This window comes from Microcaecilia unicolor, chromosome 1, assembly GCF_901765095.1.
Source record: "Microcaecilia unicolor chromosome 1, aMicUni1.1, whole genome shotgun sequence".
Lineage (NCBI taxonomy): Eukaryota > Metazoa > Chordata > Amphibia > Gymnophiona > Siphonopidae > Microcaecilia > Microcaecilia unicolor.
The window spans coordinates 247,120,579-247,144,865 of NC_044031.1; the positions used below are offsets into that span (position 1 = coordinate 247,120,579).

The 24,287-nt window shown below is 46.9% G+C and overlaps 1 protein-coding gene across 1 annotated transcript in view; it reads left to right on the top strand.

The window, feature by feature from the left end:
* The window catches only part of FASTKD3 (FAST kinase domains 3), a 61,385-nt gene that overhangs the window by 25,067 nt on the left and 12,031 nt on the right, over window positions 1-24,287 (top strand). The window contains exon 5 of the mRNA XM_030205395.1: window positions 14,829-14,898. Within this exon, the coding sequence (XP_030061255.1) occupies window positions 14,829-14,898 (70 nt within the window). The remainder of the gene's footprint in view (window positions 1-14,828; window positions 14,899-24,287) is intronic.

Genomic DNA, 24,287 nt, shown 5'->3' on the forward strand with positions numbered 1-24,287 from the left:
CTAAGACCACAGAAAACTCAAAACACATGTTGGCCTCTTCACTGCAGTCTTTGCTTAGAAAGTCAGACAAAGAATTGAACAAATATTCTACATAGAAATTACAGAATAAAACATATTCTAAAATAAGCATCCTTATAAAACATATTCTAAATATCAAGAACTTCTAAATTCTAATCTATTGCCTCTCTCTAAACAGTATTTCTGCCTAATCTTTAAACTACAATATGTCATATGTCTGGCTCATGCCTGCTTGCAAAACTATTCAATATGCCTAATAGTATACAAATGTTGAGCTAGCCTTCATTATTCACAAGGGTGAAAGAAATTCCTGTCTCTGACCCTTTTAACCTTTTGCTCGGCAAGCTAGACATTGAAAATAATATGAACCATCTGGCATTCCTTCACTTACAGAGTGAAAGTTAGAATTAACAAATATGATTTCTTAGAATTATTCTTTGCCCACTGCCTCATTCCCCCCTTTGAGACTAAAATCAGCTTATGCAGAGATAAGTCTCACAACTCAAACTCTGGAGATTATAGTGATCCTAACTAGGAATAGACTTATGAACCACCATTACCCTACTTGTTAAGGTTCGACGGCATACTGCCGAAGCACATGAGGCCAAGAAACAAAACAAAAACCCTGCTAAAACTAAGACTATTAGGGAAATGAACAAAGGACGTATCCAGGAGGTCAATGACCACCACCAGGAGGTAAGGTCTAATCCTCCTCGGTAATCCTCCACATTAAGGCTGGCCAACTGTAGGACTTTATCCATGGCATGCCTAACTACATGCGTCCTATTTATGACAATAGTACAGCACTCTGAAGAATTTAGCACTGTGCAGAGGCCACCCTGGGCTGCAAAGAGATAATCAAGACCCATACGGTTATACCGAGAAACTATACTTAATTCATTAATTTGATCCTGCAATGCATTGACTACCACGTTCAGCTCATGAACTAAAACATGAAGTAGGGATTGAAGTCTCCGGGTGGCCATACCTAGTTCAGTAATACCCGCTACCGGGCCCCCAATTGGAATCCAGGCCGTGGCAGAAAGGGCTACAAGTCTCTTTTTAGTCAGAGGATAAGTAGAATTAATATACTGGAGGGCTAATTCAGTCGCCTCATCCTCTGTGGCAACGGAGGAGGGTAAGGACAAGGCCTCTCGCTTAGAGCGGTGCGGGGATGGTGGTTTGAGAAGAGGAATAACTTTAGGAAAATAATTCAAGGTTACCAATACACAAAAATCATATGTGGGGGGAAGAATCATGTGGAGGATATTATCACAGAGCCAGTAATGACCAAGGAGAGGGCGACGAAAGTTCCCAATAAATGTAGGCACAGGATGGAGATTAGGATGCCCATAATGCGAGCCCCTATCCCAGGGGGAACGAAGAAGAAATGGAGACTTTGTACACCATAGGTGCCAATCCCCAATTGTAACAGACCGCTCATATGATGCAACCCCTTCATACCCCGGGGACTTATGAAAGTAGAAAATAGGATGGGACACTATAGTCTTCTCAGTAGTATAGTTAGGAGCCAGATAATCACCTTGGTCATAATCTGCAGGTATGGTAGTAGGGCACATAGGAGTACCTGGAGAAACTACCCACACAGGTTCCTCCTTCTCTGGGAGAACATTAGTATAGTTACAGGGAATGGGAAGAACAGTTGAGATGTCTCTTGTTAAACAAAACACTCCAGAAGCTGGATAGGGAGACGTAAAAACTGGCCTTAGAGACGAGTCAGAGGGGGAAGTAGCATTATAAAAGGACCACCAAGTATAATCCTGGCTCCAAGGGCCTGAACTCGAAAAGTAGGGAGGTATAAGAGCTGGGAGTTGCACAGGGACAGGAACAGCTGGGACATCTGTAGTATAAGGAGAAAATCGGGAACACACAATACAAGGGGAAGTAATCTTTGCCTGGCTAATTAGTTCCTGGACAGAGTGTAACCAAAGGTTGGAGCGAGTTGGGGTATTAGGTACAAGGAGGCAAGGAGTAGAAAACAACAAAAGCATCCAAACTACTAACATTTTCTTTCTTCCTAATCTAAAACAAATACAGCAAACTAATTAAGCAATAATATTTCAACAGTCTGTGCTAATCACAGATTACTCTAATATAGTGTTCTCAGTCTTTGAGTTCTTATACCAGTTGGGATAGACCCTCAACTGACAAGGATCAAGCTTTCAAATTCCAAGAAAGCCAGAATCTGGACAGAAAGAGTCTCAGTGTGAAGCCGAAGTTCAGCAGCTCCTGCAGTATGCAGTTGACCCTTCTTTTCAGCTAGTAGATTCTTTGGTTCGGGTCAAGCGCAACTTCAATGGCTCCGCTGGATCTCTTTCTGCTCTCCACTGTCTAGGCTCCGTCTGATCCGTGCTGGGCTCAGTCTGGTCAGCAGACTTAATTCGAGACCAATGGACCCATGGAGTAATCCCTGCGACCTTCACAGCTGCAGGGGTAGAAAGCAAAACAGTAAAAGGTCCTTTCCACCGGGGCCCCAAAGGCTGGAGCCTCCAGTCTTTCACCCAAACTCTATCCCCTGGCAGGAAGGAATGTACCTGAGCCTGGAAGGGGACAGGGTTTATTTCTCTCACATAAGACTGAAGCTCAGAAATTATCTTGCCCAAGAGGGCTACCTGCTCCTGTACCTGGGCAGACCCTAAAATCCCTATGTCTCCCTTAATTCCCTGCAAAATGGCTGGGGGCTTCCCATACACAATTTCAAAGGGAGAGAGGGCTGTTCCTTTAGTTGGAGTGCATCGGAGGCGGAAGAGGGCTAGTGGCAGTGCCTGTGGCCATTTCAGTTGGGTTTCCTGACAAATCTTTGCTAGGCTATTTTTCAAGGTTCTGTTTGCCCGCTCAACCTGCCCTGAACTCTGGGGACGATAGGCACAATGCAATTTCCAGGTAATGCGCAATGCGCAGGACAGGGCCTGAAGTGTGGCTTCAACAAAGGCGGGACCATTATCTGAACCTATGGCAAGGGGCAGTCCATACCTGGGAATGACATCCCTAAGGAGGGCTCGGGCTACTTCTGTGGCTTTCTCAGTAACTGTAGGATATGCTTCCACCCACCCAGAAAAGGTACAGACCATGACCAAGAGGTATCGGAGCCTACCGCTCCTGGGCATTTCTGTGAAGTCTATAACTAGGGACTCAAAGGGTGTTAGTCCTCTAGACTGAACTCCTGGTGGAATACGGGGTCCCTGACGAGCATTATTCTGGGCACAGAGAGTACATCGGGCAGAGGCAGTGGCAACCAGACTATCCAATCCTTCCAGCACCACTACTCGACTGAGTAGGCGGGCTAGTGCTGTTTTCCCTAAGTGCGATAGGTCATGAGCTTGAGACACTACAGGCCAAGCTAGGTGGCGTGGCACCAGAACTCTGGTATCAGGGAGATGTAACCAGCCATCAGGTCTCCTTACTGCACCTTCCTCTTGAGCCCATTTCTCTTCCATTTGGGTGTACATAGGCGTCCATTCTTGCAGTCGAATTTGGAACAGGGGAGTCACAGTACTTGCTGGGGGTCCTCGAGCAGCTTCCTTGGCCACCCGATCAGCATGGCGGTTCCCTCGGGCCACTGGAGTATCTACCCTTTGGTGTCCCCTGCAGTGAATAACAGCTACCTTCTTAGGGGCCCACACAGCCTCTAGCAGCTGAAGTATTTCGGGTCCATACTTAACAGGTTGGCCTGCAGCATTTATGAGTCCCTTTTCCTTATACAAAGCTCCATGAGCATGTAGAGTTGTGAAGGCATACTTGGAATCAGTATAAATGTTGGTTACCAGTCCTGCTGCTAGCTCCAGAGCTCGTATGAGGGCCACAAGTTCTGCTTTCTGGGCTGAAGTTCCTTGGGGCAGGGCTCTTGCTTCTATCACCTTGTCTTCTGTCACCACAGCATAGCCTGCCAATCGCTTGGAGTTCTCCACATAACTGCTTCCATCTGTGAAATAAATTACATCTGGGTCCCTCCACGGAACATCTTTAAGATCTGGTCGACTGGAGTACACTTCATCCATGGTTTGGATACAATCATGATCCGGTGGTCCCTCAGATGCTGGCAAAAGAGTGGCGGGATTGAATGTAGCCACTGTTTCCAGGTGTATCCGTGGATTCTCACACAAGCTAGCTTGGTACTTAACCATGCGGTTATTTGTAAACCAGTGGTTGCCCTTATACTCCTTGAGGGTGAGAACTGCGTGGGGGACTTTAACAACTAGTTCTTGCCCCAAGGTCAGCTTGTCAGCTTCCTGGACCAGTAAGGCTGTTGCTGCAATGGCCCTCATGCAGGCTGGCCATCCTTTAGCCACTCCATCCAGCTGTTTAGACAGGTATGCAACAGGCCTCTGCCAGGATCCCATCATCTGGGTCAGCACACCCAGAGCAACCCCCTGTCGCTCATGGACATACAGTGAGAAAGGTTTCTCCACATCAGGAAGGCCTAACGCAGGGGCTTGGAGTAGGGCTTTCTTTATGGCAATGAAGGATTGTTGAGCTGTAGGTCCCCATTCAAATGGTTCCTTTTCACCCCCCTTTGTGGCTTGGTAAAGGGGTTTCGCCATCAGTGCAAAATTTGGAATCCAAATTCTGCAGAATCCGGCTGCTCCCAGAAATTCCCTAACTTCTCTTCTGGACTTGGGTTGAGGAATTGCAGCAACTGCTTGCTTCCTACTGACATCCAGTCTCCGACTTCCCTGGGAAATACAAAAGCCCAGATACTTCACTTCTGACTGACAAAGTTGGGCCTTTGAGCGTGAGACCTTATAGCCTGCATCCAAGAGTAACTCCAGCAATTCTCTGGTAGCCTCAAAACACTCTTCCTGAGTCACTGCTGCAATCAGGAGGTCATCTACATACTGGAGTAAAACTCGCCTGGAAGGCTCAGATTTAAAAGTCTTAAGGTCTTGTCCTAGGGCAGTCCCAAAAATGGTGGGGGAGTTCTTGAACCCCTGTGGCAGGCGGGTCCATGTATACTGAAGCTTCCTTCCTGTTACTGGGTTTTCCCATTGAAAGGCGAAAAGCAGTTGACTGGCGGGGGCCACCCGAATACAAAAGAAGGCATCTTTTAGATCTAGTGTCGTGAAATGGGTAGCTCCAGAAGGTATCAATCCTAGCAGGACATATGGGTTAGGCACTACAGGGTGTAATGAGATAGTGGATTTGTTGACCACTCGTAAATCTTGGACTGGCCGGTAGTCCTCAGTCCCTGGCTTCTGAACTGGCAACAGTGGCGTATTCCATGGAGACTGACAAGGACGAATAATTCCATGGGATAACAGACGATTCAAATGTGCTTGAATCCCTTCCAGAGCCTTTCTGGGAATTGGGTATTGGCGAAGATGGATTGGCCGGGCATTTGGAAGTAAGTCTACATGGACAGGAGGAATATTTCGGGCCAACCCTGGGGGATTATCTTCTGCCCATACCCCTCTGACTTGAAAGCTATCTGCCAGGGGTAGGTCAACTTGGCCCTGCGACTGATGCAGCCGCCATTCTTCTTCAAGGGGGCAGCAGAAACTCAATATACCCTTTGGGCTAGATGTCGGGGGCCGAAAGGAGACCGAAGTCTGGCCATCAGAGTCAAAGGAAATTTGGGCCCTAAGCTTGGACAGCAGGTCTCGACCTAACAAAGGGATTGGACAGTCTGGCATATACAGGAATTCATGAGTGACTGTGTGTGAGCCTAACTGGCATCTACGGGTTGTCAGGAAGGGCCTCCGGTTCTGCACCCCCGTGGCTCCCACCACTCGGACAGTTTTTCCAGACACAGGCGCTAATCGCTCCGTCACAACAGAATGTTCAGCTCCTGTATCAATCATGAATGGAATTGAGCGGCTCCCTATAGTTAACTTGACCATAGGTTCCTGGGAGCCCAGTTTGTAGGAACCCGGTCTGTCCTATTCGTCCCATTCTGCCATCTCGGCTATCCCGATGATGTCAGATTCAGGAGGCTCATATCTTCCCTCTCGAACTCGGCCTCGGCTTCCTCGATCTCCTGGTCCCCTTCTCAGTCCCTGGCGCCTCTGGGGGCATTCATCTTTCCAGTGCCCTCTTTCCTTACAGTAGGCACACTGATCCCTCTCCAATCTTGGTCTGGGATTCTCCCCCCTTGGCCGGGATTGATTGAAGGAATCTCGGGGCCTGGCTGATGGTCCGGGGTCCCACTTTGGCTTCCCATTAGCTAGAGGTCGACCTCGATTAAGGGTGGAATTAGTAATGGCTGCCGCTAAAAGGTCGGCCTTCTTCTGCATCTTCCGGTCAGCCTCTCGACGCACCTCCTGATCTCTATTAATGAAAACCTTGGTTGCGATCTCAATTAGCTGGGTGGTATTCATCCCTGCGAATCCCTCCTGACGCTGCAACTTCTTCCGGATATCTGGCATACTCTGGGCCACCAATGCACTATTCACCATTCTCTGGTTTTCTAGGGCTTCAGGGTCAAATGGGGTGTATGTTCTGTAGGCTTCAATTAGTCGCTCTAAAAAGGCCCCAGGGGATTCAGTTGCCCCTTGGAGAATTTCAGAGACCTTTGCCAGATTAATGGGCCTCTTTATGCCTTTCCTCATACCTTCCAGCAAGTCCCGGCAATAGCCAGACAACAGTTCATAGTGCTGCCCATTATTTGGATCCCAAACTGGAGCTGCGTGAGGAAACCGAGCTCTAACCCATTCCTCTAGGTTCTGTGTCCCCTCGGGGGCACGCTCTCGCGTGATGGCCTCAGCATTTTGCAAAATCTTCCGCCTCTCCTCAGTTGTGAAGAGGGTCAGGAGAAGTTGTTGACAATCAGTCCAGGTTGGGTTATGGGTGGCCATAATGCTAGCCACTAGGTCCACCACTGCCTGAGGCTTTTCAGTATAAGAGGGGTAATGCGTCTTCCAATTCAGGAGATCGGTGGTTGTGAAGGGTACATACTGATAGGCCTGTGCCTGTATAACCTGACCCTGATTATTAGGATCCGGTCGAGTGGTAGTTACCTGACGGAGTGGCAGAACTCTCGAGGAGGTGGGAATGGAATCTGAGGTAGAGCTAGGAGCTACCCTCCTATCATGCTCAAAGGTGATTGCAGCGGGTCTAACCCATTCAGGGGAGGTAGGTTGAAACCCTGAGGGATGGGGAGGGGTACTCATAGACTGAGAGGTGGTCACAGGTGAGTCAGTCCATTGAAAGGGATGCCGGGCCCCTGATGAGTGGGTAGGGGTACTAGAGGGAAAGGCTGGGCTGTCGGGAGTTGAGGAGTCAGGGGGTGCAGCCCAAAGCGGGTCTTCGGAGGTTAACAGGGAAGGATGTGGCAGAGGAGGGTAGAGACTGGCTGAAAAGTCCAACCTAGGATGTGGTGGGGTTCGCACAGTGGGGGAGGAACTATCCGGAGAAGCCTGTACTGGAGAAGCTTGGGCTGGGCGGCGTGGATCTCTAGGGGCGGCACGGAACCCCAACAATGGGCCATAAGGTGGTGGCTCAAGATCTGAGGGGTCATCAGAGAGTATGGGTTTCTCAGGCAGGGTAGGGGCGGAAGCCATTGATTGGGTGGTAGGCTTCCTGGGGCTCTTTCCCTCTTCTAGTTTAGATTTTCTAATCTTTCTTTGAGCACGGCCTAACATGAATTTTACTGGGGATCCCATATAAGTTTTCAACCAAGAGGGAGGGTCAGTCACAAGGCTATCCCAGGAATCTATATAAGGGAGTTGTTCAGAATATTCTGGTTCTCCTACAACTATGCTGTAGACCTTCCGGATTACTTCAATATCTAAGCTGCCACTAGGGGGCCACCCCACTCCCATAGATGGCCACTCAACTTCACACAAGGTTCTTAAAGTACTTGAGCTTAAAGTCTGTCCATAGTCATTAATTAAAAATCCTTTTTTAAAATTCTTAAGCATACAATCTAGGGGGGTAGCAATTTGTCTAGATGATGTCCCACCCATAATGCTTACAGTTACAACACACAAAGAGGGGGGGGGAATTTTTTTGAAAGTGCAGTAAGGGGTCCGCACTCTCGAGACACTAGGTAGACAGACAGCAATCGCTTCCTTCCGTCGCTGGCCAATTGAACTCGCGTTAATTGGAAACGCAGCTATAAGAAGTCCGCACTCAGTTAATCATTCACGCATCACACATTCCATACAGAAAATCCCACCCAACAATTTCAAATTTCTCAGATACAGATAAGCTTAAGTGGTTTCGCTTCTAATCTCCACTAGACTAGAAGGTACTAGGGCCTTCGCTGAGAGTTGATCAGGCTCTCCTTCCCTCAATTTTTGAGGGGCTGGTTTACAACTTTCTAGCTAGAATTATAATACAGAATACAGAATACATACCCGGCGAATGTTCTCCAGTCAGTTGGGTGCTGGGATTAATGCAGGATTCAGTATCCCACCGCTGCCACCAAGAATTGTTGCAGGAATTGATGCATGAATTTATGATACTTCAGGAGTCAGACAGCACACACCAGAATGAGAGAGTAATCTTCTTTATTTGCCAGCAAACAAAGTAGAACATCAGCATTGAGTCTCTTCTTCTCTTTCTCAGCTCTCTGTGTCTTTGTGGCTTCTGTCTCAGCTGCTTCTCTTCTTATGCTGTCTTCTCCTTCTTCTGTCTGTTCCTTCTGTCCTTCTCTCTCTTCTGAGCTCCTTCTGACGTAAACTGCTTCTTCTCCCACTTAAATACAGTTCTATCTAGCCTAGCCCCCTTACTCTCCAATTGGTTAAGGAATAGATTGATTACCTTGCCTCAACCAATCAGCTCTATACAAATATCAGTTACATAGGTTCCAGACATCCTAAACTGACCTGTGACCTGGGGCCCATTACACCAGACATTTGGTCTCCAGAACTCCTGCATGTTATTATGATTGATTTCTCATATTCCTAGTACTAACTGCTAACTAAACTCTGGCATTCATTAAAGGGGTCAAGGGCCAATCTTACTTAATGGCATACATATCAGTTATTACTTTCAAGACCATTTCTACATTTTACCTATAATTAATCAAGGAGAAGAGGGCTGACTAGTCCTGACCTCTTTCACCTATCAGCTTCCTTCACAGAACTAGCTAAGACCACAGAAAACTCAAAACACATGTTGGCCTCTTCACTGCAGTCTTTGCTTAGAAAGTCAGACAAAGAATTGAACAAATATTCTACATAGAAATTACAGAATAAAACATATTCTAAAATAAGCATCCTTATAAAACATATTCTAAATATCAAGAACTTCTAAATTCTAATCTATTGCCTCTCTCTAAACAGTATTTCTGCCTAATCTTTAAACTACAATATGTCATATGTCTGGCTCATGCCTGCTTGCAAAACTATTCAATATGCCTAATAGTATACAAATGTTGAGCTAGCCTTCATTATTCACAAGGGTGAAAGAAATTCCTGTCTCTGACCCTTTTAACCTTTTGCTCGGCAAGCTAGACATTGAAAATAATATGAACCATCTGGCATTCCTTCACTTACAGAGTGAAAGTTAGAATTAACAAATATGATTTCTTAGAATTATTCTTTGCCCACTGCCTCACTACGTGTTCTGTTTAAACTTTTGATACTAGTCCTCAAAGCACTAACTAATGATGCAACTTTAGCCATTACTTCTAGTATTAGGATTTATTACCCCACCAGAACTTTAAGATCACAGTGCAAATGTTTGTTAGATGTTCCCTCTTTCCATCAGGTTCGCTTGAAAGAACCTTCAGCACATAGGCGATAGGTTATTACTTTGTAATTGAGAAAAGCAAAGTTTATTTGTGCGCAATAACACTGTATGACTGTGTGTGAAGGTGTGCTACTCTGTGGTGTGTGAGAATAGATGAGTGTCAGTGGGGGGGGGGGGGGCGGGTATGGTACTGAGGGGTGAGTGTAAATGAGGGTGTGCTATTATGGGGTGTGTGGGATTGTTTTGCTGAGGGGTGTGTGAGTGGGGTGTTTTGCTGAGTGGGGGGGGGGGGTATGAGTGGATAAATGTGACTGGGGTGTTTTGCTAGGGGTATATGAGAAAGGATACTCCTTAAATCGGAACATTTGGAGAATGGATCCCTACCTAGCACAAGCTTTTCTTTTCCAATCAATTTGTTTAGGTTGATTTTCTCAATTAGTCGTTTCTTTCAATTTAGCAAGTGCCTGCTGTTTGACTTTCACCGTTTTCCTATCAAAGCACAGCCTTCTTTTCAAGAGCATATTGAAATTCTAGCTATGGCATATCCCAATCAAACACTTCTGAATGGTCAGCACATAGAAGTTTTGCACTTTTGAGAATAATAAGTGAATATGAGAACAGTGGAAAGAGAAGGTAGTTTAGCTGAGAATTTTTGAAGGAACGGTGCACTACACAGTGCAGAATAGTAGTCTGACTAATAGAGTAAGTATTTTCTTAATTGAATAAACTCATATTAAAATATCAAATTATTTTATTTGTTGCATTTGTATCCCACATTTTCACACCTTTTTGCAGGCTCAATGTGGCTTACAGTATGCCGTAGTGGCGATCGCCATTTCCGGATTGAGAAATACAAAGTGGTATTGTATTAAGTTCATAAATGGTAGAGTAGAGTAAATTAGATAATCAGTTCATTTCCGGTGTGAGAAATACGGTGCTAGTGCGCTAACGTTCGTTATCATCTCTGACATCCACCTGAAGCCACATAATAATCTGCATTTCAGCTTACCTGAACAAGGAATCCATATTCTAATGTTGGGATGTTTTTGCAGTGCCCACCAACTTGAGTACTAGGTATGGCTGTGATAATTGCTGATATGTACTGTTTGTTTTGTAATGTGTTTATTTTTATATATGTTTTCTTGTAATCTGCTTAGATTTTGTAGGTAACTAGTTGTCCCTTGCTGCCATTGCTCAGCAATAGGTTATTACTTTATAATTGAGGAAAGCAAGGTTTATTTGTGTGTAATAACACTGTATAGGTATGCTGAAGGGTGAGTGTGCTTGGAAGTGTGCTACTCTGGGGTGTGTGAGAACGGGTGAGTGTCAATGGGGGTGTTCTATTCTGGGGCATGTGATTGAGGTTGTTTTGCTAAGGGGTGTGTGAGAATGGGTGAGTGTAAGTGGGGTGTTTTTCTGAGAGCTGTATTAGAATGGCTGAGTGAAAAAAATATTTCTCCCTATTTGTAAGTATTTTCATATAATTTCATTGAGTGTCCTCTGGTCTTTGTACTATTTGAAAGAGTAAAAAAATGATTTACTTCTACTCATTCTACACCACTCAGGATTTTGTAGACCTCAATCATATCTCCCTTCAGCCGTCTCTTTTTCAAGCTGAAGAAGCCTAACCTCTTTAGTCTTTCCTCATATGGGAGAAGTTCCATCCTCTCTCTCATTTTGGTCACTCATCTTTGAACCTTTTCTAATTGTGCTATATCTTTTTTGAGATACGGCGACCAAAATTGAAAGCAGCACTCAAGGTGAGGCCACACCATGGAGCGATACAGAGGCATTATAATATTCTTGGTCTTATTTTGCATCCCTTTCCTAATAATTCCTGGCATCCTGTTTGCTTTTTTGGCCGCCGCCACACACTGAGCAGATTTCAGCATATTGTCTACAATGACACCTAGATCTTTTCCTTGAATGCTGACTCCTAAGGTGAATCTTAGCATCAAGTAACTATGATTCGGATTATTGTGTCCAATGTGCATTACTTTGCATTTGTCCACACTAAATTTCATCTGCCATTTGGTGGCCCACTCTTTCAGTTTCCTAAGGTCTTCCTTCAGTTTTTCACAATCTGCATGTGTTTTTGACAACTTTGAATAGTTTGTGTCATCTGCAAATTTAATCACTTCACTCATTATGTTTTTCAGATCATTTATAAATATGTTAAATACCGTGTTTCCCCGAAAATAAGACACTGTCTTATATTAAATTTTGCTCCCCAAGACCTGCTAGGTCTTATTTTTAGGGGAGGCCTTATTTTTCGGGGAAACATCGGGTGCCCCCCCCCCCCCCCCCACACCTGAGATCGCCGGCTCCCCCCGCCCTCAGTCGCTCCCGGAACTAACTTCTGCTTCCTTTCACCATTCATCTTCGCACTCGCCGCAAGCAGCAGGGCAGGCCACTCCTTCCTTCTGGGTCCCGTTACGTCAGGCGAGGGCGGGACTCGGAAAGAAGGAGTGGCCAGCCCTGCTGCTTGCGGCGAGTGCGAAGGTGAAAGGAAGCGTTTAAGAGGTTAGTTCCGGGAGCGATTGAGGGCGGGGGGAGCCGGCGATCTCGGGTGGGGGGGGTGACCCCGATGTTTCCCCGAAAAATAAGGCCTCCCCTGCTAGGTCTTATTTTCGGGGGAGGCCTTATATTTTCAAATTGCAGCAAGACCTCTACTAGGTCTTACTTTCGGAGGATGTCCTATTTTCGGGGAAACACGGTAGCACCAGTCCCAGTACAGATCTCTGTTGCACTCCACTATTCACCCTCCACCATTGAGAAAGATGGCCATTTAACTCTACCCTCTGTTTTCCGTTCAATAACCAATTCCTAATCTATAGAAGGACATTCCATGACTCTTTCATTTTCTCAGGGCTCTCTTATGATGAAGTTTGTTAAAAGCTTTCTGAAAATCCAGATACACTACATCAACCGTCTCCCCTTTATCCACTGTTTATTTACGCCTTCAAAAAAATTAAGCAAATTGGTGAGGCAAGATTTCCCTTGGCTGAACCCATGCTGACTCTGTCCCATTAAACCATGTTTGTGTGTTTCGTAAGTTTATTCTTTAATAGTTTCCACTATTTTCCCCTGCACTGAATTTATCACCCTGGAACCCTTTTTAAAAATCAGCATTACATTTATTTATTTATTTATTGCATTTGTACCCCACATTTTCCCACCTATTTGCAGGCTCAATGTGCCCAGTCGGTGGATAACAAATACAAAGTTATATAGTGATCGTATGAGGTATAAGTGGAGGGTCGAAATGGATGAAGATTGCGTGTTGTCCTTTGCGATCATAGTCATGCTGTGTTGGTAGGTGAAGAGGGTTACGTGGGGTAGGCCTTTTTGAAGAGGTTGGTTTTTAGTGATTTCCTGAAGTTCAAGTGGTCGTGGATTGTTTTCACAGCTTTTGGGAGCCCATTCCATAGTTGTGCGCTTATGTAAGAGAACCCGGCTGCATAAGTTGTTTTGTATTTCAGTCCTTTGCAATTTGGGTAGTGTAGGTTTAGGTAGGATCTTGATGATCTGACTTTGTTTCTTATTGGTAAGTCTGTGAGGTCTGTCACGTATTCTAGGACTACGCCGTATATGATTTTGTGGACTAAGGTGCAGATTTTGAAGATGATCCGTCCTTTGATTGGGAGCCAATGCAACTTTTCTCGGAGGGGTTTGGCACTTTCGAAGCGTGTTTTGCTGAATATCAGCCTGGCTTTTGTATTTCTGGAGTTTTTTTATGAGTTGTTCTTTGCAGCCTGCGTAGATTCTGTTGCAATAATCTGCATGGCTTAGGACCATTGATTGTATTAGGTATCGAAAAGTTGCTCTTGGGAAGAAAGGTTTTAATCGTTTGAGCTTCCACATTGACTAGAACATTTTCTTTGTTACAGAGTTTACTTGACTGTCGAGGGTAAGGTTGCGATCAAGTGTGACACCAAGTATTTTCAAATTGTCTGAGATAGGGAGGGTATGTCCTGGAGTATTTATGGTTGTGGGTTTGTATTTGTTATATGGAGAGGATGAGGCAATGTGTTTTTTCGGTGTTCAGTTTCAGTTGGAATGAGTTTGCCCAATGTTCAGACTATCGTTGATTTTGGTGGTTATTTCTGTCAGATCATGTCTGAAGGGGATATATATTGTAACATCATCTGCTTAAATGAATGGGTTAAGGCCTCAGTTGGATAAGGACTGTGCCAGTGGAATCATCATCATGTTGAAGAGTATTGGTGATAATGGTGATCCTTGAGGTACTCCACAGACTGCTTTCCACGGTGGTGATATGTTTGACTTTGATTTTACTTGATAAGTTCTGGTGGTTAGAAAGCCTTTGATCCAGTTAAGTATGTTTCCTTCAATCCCGAAGTAGCCTAGTATTCTTAGTAGTATGTTCAGTTAGACTTACCAGAATAGTTTTTCCATCTCCCTTCCCTAGGGTCTAAGACTCCCTTACCCCCCCCCCCCCCCCCCCCTACATAACTCTGGCATTCTTTTTCTCCTCTTATACTACCCTTGTTTTCTACCAGACTGAGGCTCTTTTCTTTTTCTTTCTTTCTATGTACAGGAGCTCTCTTTCTAGGGATCCAGGACTTCCTTTCCCTCTTGTCCCAGGCTCCAGGACACACACTTCACCTTCTTCCTTCTCCTTTCCTGAGCTTTGGCACTCTCCTTTCCTTCCTCCCTTCCCTACTCCCAAGCCAATAAAAGGAAACAGGTTGCAGGAACCATGCTGGCCACTCCCAGGCCTGCTGCTGATGCTAGGATGGCAATTCCTGCACTCTACAAGACAGGAGCAGGAAGAAACTTGAAAACTCAGGCAGCTCCAATTGCCAACACTCCAGCTTCATCTTCTATGATTCGTTGGGAACAAGGACTTCCATGGGAAGGGATGGATATTTCAGCCTTTCCCCCAGAATTGCGGGAGGCTAGGGTCTCTAGAGTATATCTCTCAAAACAAATGTGTTAATTCAATAACATGTTTTCACCACAGCACTTTCTAATGATCACTTGGTGGATTAATGTATTTGATAACCTCATCTGTATTCAGTCCCTGTCAAGATATACATTGTTCCTCCACCTCCACATCTTCTATAGCTGTTGTAATCCATTTCTATTCTTATGACAGATTTTAATGTACATGTATACATTTTTTTAACTAGATGTGGAAATTAAATTAGATGAAGAAGGATTTGTTTTGTCGGCTACTCATCGCGAGGAGGTCTTTAAGCGGTAAGAGTCTGTATTATCTGCTGAAATCATGAAGTATAAGGCTGTGTGTGTTTAATATGTTCAAAGTCAATTGGGAGAAAAAAAAATCTATTTCAGTAGTTTATTTGCCTCGATCTTGCTGAGAATTTCATTTTAAGCTGCCATTTGAAAAGCTATTTATGGTGCTTGTACATTTTAACCTAAAATGTGTATTGACAATGTGTTGTTGATTTTATTGACCTATGAAAGGAGATGTGTGCAAAGCAATTGCCTTGTTATCCTTTGAGTTTTCCTTACAAACTGCATGTCCTGGACTGGAGCACGATCAAAGCACTGGGTCAGTTTAATTAACTAGTGGAATATACTATTTACAGCTTTACTTGTAAATATAAGAACATTTTTTTATTGGCATTTTTCTGTTTTTATTTTTAAAGTCTTAGTGAAATGTGCAATTGGGCCTTATCCTTATTAGGCAGATGTTGATGTTTGGACTTCAGATGCTACCATGCTGGTTGGCAAGGAAGAAGTAAATGCTATACATGCAGTGATTAGTAAGTTCATCTGGAAGGGCAAGCTGCCTAGACTGAAATGGGAGAAATTGCGGTTCTCTAAAGAGTGGGGAGGCCTTGGACTTCCAAATCTAAGATTGTACAATGTGGCATGTCAAATGAGGTATTCTTCAGAATGGTTGTTTGGTCAATATTGGTTTTGTACTAAAGAGTTAATAGAAGGGTTGGTGGAGCCCTTTTCCTTGCTTTTCATTTTATGTGCACTGGATGGGATTTTGCTCCATAGGGGTTGGGACTGCATGTTAGTGCAATCAGTGGTGCAGGTCTAGCGTTTTTGGCGTGAGTGACAAAACAGGGCTGAAAGCCAGGTGATAATACAGATTTTCTGCCGGTTTGTGGGAAAGAGATATTTATAGACCGGACATGTAGGAAGATCAGAGTGATAGAGGACCTTTTTATTTCTAGAACTCAGTTTTCCATATCATCAAGCTGATCAATCCATAGACTGGTGGGTTGTGTCCATCTACCAGCAGGTGGAGATAGAGAGCAAACTTTTGCCTCCCTATATGTGGTCATGTGCTGCCGGAAACTCCTCAGTATGTTCTCTATCTCAGCAGGTGGTGGTCACACACAGCAGCAGCTCTGGCTAGGCCTCCAAGCCTAATTTTTAGGTTTTGTTGAGTGCCTGGGGTTGAGGGCTCTTTTGAGCAAGTGCAAACCTGGTGGTGCCAGGTCCCTCCTTTTCTCCCCCCTCCCGCTGGCTCCGTTAAAAAAAAAAAAAAAAATTTTTGAACGTCCTTAAAGGCGTTTATTTCGACGTTTATTTAAGCGTCTATTGCAGCTACTCACTGGGACACCAGGTCGTTACAACTCGGAGCGGACAGCAGGTAATTTTTACCTTTTTATAGCGGGCAGGGGGTTCCCCGATTCTTCTCCTCGTGGCATATGGCGTCGGAGGGCGAGGGCGCAAAGGGTCGCTCCCCGGGTCGCTTGAGCGCTTCTAGAGGGGATGCGGGGGTCTTCAAGCCTGATTCGCCCTTGTTGGGTGACAGTTTCGTGACCGATGAATGTCCCGGTCCTTCCTCCGGCGTGGCGGTTTTTCCCGCCATAAACGCCCATCCCCCGCTCCTCGCCTCCGCCATCTTGGCCGGCCACGCGGCTCGGACGGCTTCTTCTTGGGCCGCCCTTGAGGTTGGAGACATTAATGCCATGAACGCCCTTAATTTGGGCGACGGCACAGAAGCGGCTAAAGTTAAGAGCCGTTCTTCCCGCGCGGCTCCTTCGCGGAGTTTCGCGCCGGACGCCATTTTGGATGCGCAGCATGTCTCTCCCCCGCTATTGCGAGCGCCGGTTGAGGGTGCGTCTAGGGCTGTTGCCCAGACTGCAGAAGTGCACAGTCTGGGGGGTTTCTCCCCCGAGTTTGTTTTGCTGCTGCATCAGGCCTTCCTCATGCACAACGCTGCCCCTGCTCCCTCGTCTGGTAAAAAGGTTGAGGTTCCCAGAGGTAAACGCCCTCGGGTTGATTCCCAGGCCTTGGAGGAATTTGTCTCCTCCGATGTAGATGAGGGCAGCGTGTCTGAGGTCTCCCAACGGTCCTTTGCGGATTCCTTGGAGGAGGCGGATCCCCGCTCGGATGGAGCGGATGACCCCTCTGCAGCGCGGCTTTTTAGCCCAGAGGATTTGCCCAACCTGTTGTTACAGGCCATGGACACTTTGAAGATTTCCTCTCCGGAGGACGTCTCTCCCTCAGCCCCTGTTGGCTCTGCCATTATGCTGGGGACGAAGCGCCCGCCTAGAACCTTCCACGTGCATGATGCCATGCACACCTTAATTTCGGCTCAATGGGATGTCCCAGAAGCGAGCCTTAAAGTGGCTAGGGCTATGTCCCGCCTCTATCCTTTGGCTGTGAGTGAACGTGAGGCCTATCTGTGGCCTACCGTGGATTCTTTAATCACTGCGGTGACTAAGAAAACGGCGTTGCCGGTGGAAGGTGGCACGGCCCTAAAGGACGCCCAAGACAGAAGATTGGAGGCGGCCTTAAGGTCGTCCTTTGAGGCGGCTGCTTTAAGTTTGCAGGCCTCAGTTTGCGGCTCCTATGTGGCCAGGGCGTGCCTGACTATGGTGCAGCGGGCTTCCCCCTCGGATCATTCCTTGAGGGCTGATTGGCCGGCCCTGGAATCGGGCTTAGCCTATTTGGCAGACTTGCTGTGTGATGTCTTGAGGGCCTCAGCGAAAGGCATGGCTCAGACAATCTCTGCGCGGCGGTGGCTTTGGCTGAAACATTGGTCTGCTGACCACGCCTCTAAATCCCGCCTGGCTAGGTTGCCTTTTAAAGGCAAGCTGCTCTTTGGGGTCGAGCTGGACAAAATCGTGACCGATCTCGGCACGTCTAAGGGCAAGAAATTACCAGAGGTCAGGGCTCGGGCTAGTACTCGTCCCGGTACCTCCAGAGGACGGTTGCAGGAAGCCCGTCGGTACCGCCCGGGCAAGTCGGGCTCTGCCCCTCTTCCTTCAAGAGGAATTTCTCCCCCAAGCAGCATTCCTTTCGCAGAGACCGCCGTCCCGGAGGTGCTCCCTCCGGTCCTCCCCCAGGGTCTCGTACCCAATGACGGGGTCTTGGTCCACGCCCCAGTGCAGATTGGAGGACGGCTGTCCTCGTTTCTGGGCGAGTGGACCACAATAACTTCAGACGCGTGGGTGCTGGAAGTCATCAGAGACGGCTACAAACTAGAGTTCTGCCGACCCTTAAAAGACGGGTTTGTACTCTCTCCCTGCAAGTCTCCGGTCAAAGCTGTGGCAGTGCAGCAGACCTTGGACAATCTGATCCGCCTGGGCGCGGTCGTTCCGGTGCCAGAAAGTCAGCTTGGCAAGGGACGTTACTCCATTTACTTTGTGGTACCAAAGAAAGGAGGTTCTGTCCGGCCTATCCTCGACCTCAAAGGGGTCAATCGGGCCTTGAAAGTGCGGCACTTTCGCATGGAGACTCTCCGCTCTGTTATAGCGGCAGTGAAGGCAGGAGAGTTCCTGGCATCCTTGGACATCAAGGAAGCGTACCTGCATATTCCCATCTGGCCTCCTCATCAACGCTTTCTGCGTTTTGCAGTCCTGGGACGACACTTCCAGTTCAGAGCCCTCCCTTTCGGGTTGGCTACTGCTCCGCGGACCTTTTCCAAAGTAATGGTGGTCATCGCGGCCTTCCTACGAAAGGAAGGGGTACAAGTCCATCCTTATCTGGACGACTGGTTGATCCGAGCCCCCTCTTATGCAGAGTGCGGCAAAGCTGTGGACCGGGTAGTTGCTCTTTTGAGCTCCCTGGGATGGATCATCAACTGGGAGAAGAGCCAGCTGCGCCCGACTCAGTCCCTGGAGTACCTGGGAGTTCGATTCGACACCCAAGTGGGCAGAGTGTTCCTGCCAGACAATCGGATTGTCAAACTTCAGGCTCAGGTGGACCAGTTCCTAGTAGCCTCTCCCCTTCGGGCTTGGGACTATGTGCAGCTGTTGGGCTCTATGACGGCCACGATGGAAGTTGTGCCCTGGGCCAGGGCTCATATGAGACCGCTTCAACTCTCTTTGCTGCAGCGCTGGACTCCGATGTCGGAGGATTATGCTGTGCGCCTTCCCTTGGACCCAGCAGTGCGCAAGACGCTGAGCTGGTGGATGCAGACGGACAAGTTGTCTGCGGGAATGCCTCTGGTGACCCCAGAGTGGATTGTCGTCACGACGGACGCCTCGTTGTCGGGCTGGGGAGCCCACTGCTTGGGAAGGACAGCGCAGGGGCTCTGGTCTCCTGCAGAGGCAAAGTGGTCTATCAACCTCCTGGAACTCAGAGCCATTCGGTTGGCGCTTTTGGAGTTCATCCCGGTACTGGTGTTGAAGCCTGTACGGGTCCTGTCGGACAATGCCACGGCTGTGGCCTATGTCAACCGCCAGGGAGGTACCAAGAGCGCCCCTCTAGCCAAGGAGGCTATGAATCTTTGCCAGTGGGCGGAAGTGAACCTGGAGCAGCTTTCAGCAGCCCACATTGCCGGAGTCATGAATGTCAAGGCGGACTTTCTCAGTCGCCATACCTTGGAGCCCGGAGAGTGGCAGCTATCTGCTCAGGCGTTCTTGGACATCACGAAGCGCTGGGGCCAGCCGAGCCTAGATCTGATGGCGTCATCGGCCAATTGCCAAGTGCCGCGCTTTTTCAGCAGAGGACGGGACCCTCGATCCCTGGGAGTAGATGCTCTTCTCCAACAGTGGCCGACACAAGAGCTTCTCTATGTGTTCCCGCCCTGGCCCATGTTGGGCAGGGTGCTAGACCGGGTGGCAAAGCATCCCGGCAGGGTAATCCTGGTGGGTCCGGATTGGCCCAGGCGTCCCTGGTATGCGGACTTGATCAGGCTCTCAGTCGACGATCCTCTGCGGCTGTCAGTGGAGCAGGGCCTGTTACATCAGGGTCCCGTGGTGATGGAGGATCCCTCCCCCTTTGGTCTTACGGCCTGGCTATTGAGCGGCAGCGTCTGAGGAAGAAGGGCTTCTCAGACAAGGTCATCGCCACTATGCTGAGAGCGAGGAAGCGCTCTACTTCCACTGCTTACGCCAGGGTTTGGCGTATCTTTGCAGCGTGGTGTGAAGCAGGCTCACTTTCTCCCTTCACTGCTCCAATTTCTTCAGTGTTGGCGTTCCTGCAAGAAGGTCTGGAGAAAGGCCTGTCGCTCAGTTCCCTTAAAGTCCAGGTAGCGGCTCTGGCTTGCTTCAGGGGCCGCCTGAAGGGTGCTTCCCTGGCTTCGCAGCCAGATGTGGTGCGCTTTCTCAAGGGAGTTAATCACCTGCGCCCTCCTCTGCACTCAGTGGTGCCTGCGTGGAATCTCAACCTGGTACTAAGAGCATTGCAGAAGCCGCCTTTTGAACCCTTGTCGAGGGCATCTCTGAAAGACCTGACGTTGAAAGCAGTCTTTTTGGTGGCTATCACTTCAGCCAGAAGAGTTTCCGAGCTCCAGGCGCTCTCATGTCGAGAGCCTTTTCTGCAGTTCACTGAGGCAGGAGTGTCTATTCGCACAGTGCCTTCCTTCCTGCCCAAGATTGTTTCTCGCTTCCATGTGAATCAGCAGCTCTGTCTCCCTTCCTTTCGTAGGGAGGACTACCCAGAGGAGTACTCTGCTCTTAAATATCTGGATGTGAGACGAGTCATCATCAGATACTTGGAAGTGACCAATGATTTCCGGAAATCGGATCATCTGTTTGTCCTGTTTGCAGGTCCTCGTAAGGGTCTGCAGGCTGCTAAGCCTACAGTGGCAAGATGGGTCAAGGAAGCCATTGCAGCGGCTTATGTGGCCGCGGGGAAGGTGCCGCCTATCCAGCTGAAGGCTCACTCCACGAGAGCTCAGGCGGCCTCGATGGCAGAGGCCGGATCCGTCTCCTTGGAAGAGATATGCAAGGCGGCAACTTGGGCTTCGGCTCATACATTCTCCAAGCATTACCGTTTGACTGTGGCTGCACGGGCGGAGGCCCGGTTTGGAGCTTCAGTGTTGAGGTCAGGGATTTCAATGTCCCGCCCTGGGTGAGTACTGCTCCGGTACATCCCACCAGTCTATGGATTGATCAGCTTGATGATATGGAAGGTAAAATTATGTATAATCATACCTGATAATTTTCTTTCCATTAATCATAGCTGATCAATCCATAGCCCCTCCCTGATATCTGTACTGTTTTTATTCTGGTTGCATTTCAGGTTCAAGTTTAGTCTTCAGTTACTTCAGAAAGACTTCGTGTTCAAGTTTTTTCACTTGGATTCTTCAAGAGTTAAGACGAGTTTGTGTTACAGTGAGCTGCTGCATTCCTCTCCCCTCCGTTTTACGGGGCTGGATTGAGACTTAAAATTCTGCCGGCACTCCCTCCCGCTTCGTGCGGCTGTAGGGCAGCTTTGTACCCCTCCCGCTTCGGCGGTGTTAGGGTCAGTCAGCTCCTCCCGCGGTTGCGGTTGCAGGATAAGCCAGATCCCCCCGCATCGGCGGGTGTGGTGTCCCTCCCCCGCTCCGCGGGGATGAGCTGGACGGATTCCCCTCCCCCACTTGTGTGGGGATGAGCTGGGTTAATTCCCCTCCCCCGTTTCGGCGGTGGTGAGCTGGGCAGAGTGTCCCTTCGTGGGTGTAATTCTCTAAGTGCTGAGTCCTGCGGATGGAGCTTTGATATCGACATACTGAGGAGTTTCCGGCAGCACATGACCACATATAGGGAGGCAAAAGTTTGCTCTCTATCTCCACCTGCTGGTAGATGGACACAACCCACCAGTCTATGGATTGATCAGCTATGATTAATGGAAAGAAAATTATCAGGTATGATTATACATAATTTTACCTTATGCATTTATGTAAGCCCGGCATTCTGCCATTTCGTTGAAATGGGGGGTGGACCATTGCAGCAGTGCCCAGAATTTGAGCCACCCTAAAAAAGAAGGGAAGAACTCTATTACCTACTGGTACAAATTAGGACTGGGTCATAAACAGGTGGAAAAGCTCCTACAAACTCTGTCTACCTATGGAAAGAGGTGCTGACAAAACAATTTTCTGTGAATCATTGATATTCTTTCCTTTTTTTATAGCAGTTCATAAGGAGGCATATTTTCAAAGCACTTTGGGAGGCTAAGTTCCATAGGTTTCTATGGAACTTTGGGAGGCTAAGTGCTTTGAAAATGAGCTTGAAGGTGTCCATAGGTACACAATTTAAGGAAATGCAATTTGATTATTCATCACAACTATATTGATCAATATCAGCACTACAAAATGTGTCTAGCTGATTCAGCCCTATCTCAAAAATGTCAGCAGACTCTGAAGAATTTTGTTCACGGCTACAGTGGTTGCTCAAAAAATAACTTTCTTGGAGGAAGTGAGGGAAATATTAGAGCAGTGAGTGAGGAATACAATACTGGCCCAACCAGATGTTCTGTTACTAGGAGGGCTCAATTGGGGTGAAGTGCTCAAAGGGGAGCAACTGTTTGTCAACATTGGTTTGAAGATAGCAAGAGAGTATTTTGATCAAATTTATGGAATCTAATCCACCTACACTGAATTTGTGGATGTCCAGGATAGTTGGGTTTTTTGAAATGGAGCAATTGGCCATATACTAAATGGGCAAGAAGGTGCCCCCCAGGTATGTTGAAATATGGAAAGACTTTCATGAAGTGTTACCTACATCACAGAAACAGTTGATGTTGTTGGAAAGAGGCTTCCCTTCCCCTGCTGTCAGACCGGTATGGTGAGAGGGAGGGTAATGGGTTTAGGGTTAGGGGGTTCGGGGAGATAGGGATTGCAGGGGGTTCTGGAGGATAAAGAAAAAAAGAAATGTGAACAAGGTCATTGATATTCTGTTTTATCTTTAGCAACAGTTTGCCTGTTGTCCATTATTGGATGTTAAGAGCTTCTCTGTCAGTTCATGGAGGTGGCTGTATATTAAGAGTTGGGTCTTGTTTTGGAAAGCTTTTTGTGTTGCTGTTTATAATAAAGAGACATTTGTTTCATTTAAGTTGTACTGCTAGATGATCAAGGGGTAAAAGGGGCATTCAGGAAAAACAAGGCCATAGCAGAGAGATTAAATGAATTCTTTGCTTTGGTCTTCATCGAAGAAGATTTGGGAGAGATACCGTTGCCAGAAATGGTATTCAATGCTGACAAGTCAGAGAAGCTGACTCAAATCTCTGTAAACCTGGAAGATGTAATGGGGCAAATTGAAGAGTAGCAAATCGCCTGGACCAGATGATATACATCCCAGAGTACTGATAGAATTGAAAAATGAACTTGCAGAACTATTGTTAATAATATGTAATTTATCTTTAAAATCCAGAAGATTTGGAGGGTGGCCAGTGGAACGCCAATTTTGTTTTTAAAAACGTTCCAGTTGTGATCCCGGAAATTATAGACCGTTGAGCCTGACGTCGGTGCCTTTAAAATGGAAGAGACTATTTATAAAGAACAAAATTACAAAGCATATTGATAAGCAAAGATTAATGAGACAAAGCCAACATGGATTTAGTGAAGGGAAATCTTGCCTCACCAATCTACTACATTTCTTTGAAGGGGTGAACAGACATGTGGATAAAGGTGAGCCAGTTCGATATTGTGTATCTGGATTTTCAAAAGACATTTGACAAAATACCTCATGAAAGACTCCAGGGGATTTTGGAGAGTCATGGGGATAGGAGGTAGTCTTCTATTGTGGATTAAAAACTGGTTAAGAGAAAATAGAGAGTAGGGTTAAATGATCAGTATTCTCAATGGAGAAGGGTAGATAGTGGGGTTCCACAGGAGTCTATGCTAGGACCACTGAAAAAGGTCTTATCTCCTCTCTTTACACCTTTGAGAGTTTTAAGTAAAGGCATCATTAAATAAAAAGGTTTTCAAATCAGATTTGAGATTGTCTAAAGAGGCCTGTGTGCGCAGAGAAAGAGGCAATGCATTTCAGAGGGTAGGGCCTATGACAGAGAAGATGGCATAACGAGTGGTATCATACCTACCAGTAATTTGTCCGAAAGGGGGGACTGCCAGGTGTCGTCATTGTGATGTTCTGAGGGCTCAGAGTGGAGAATATGGTATCGGTAAATGGGATAGAAAAAGTGGAAGGCCTTTTAGTTATTCTATAAGAGAGGGGCAACCAGTGTGCTGCCTTTAGGAGGGGAGTGACATGTTTGAATGTCCTGATTCTCCTTATTACTTTAATAGAAGTATTTTGTATCAGTTGTAAACACTGTAGTTCTTTCGTTTTGAGGTCTTTGTACAGTGTGTTACAATAGTCTACTTGTTTAAGTAAAAGAGAATGAATAAGAATATGAAGAGCAGATTGCTGAGTGATCTTATCATATGCAAGTTTAAAGAAACAGTGTTTGGCTACGGACAAGTGTAACTCCCAGTACCCATAAAGAAA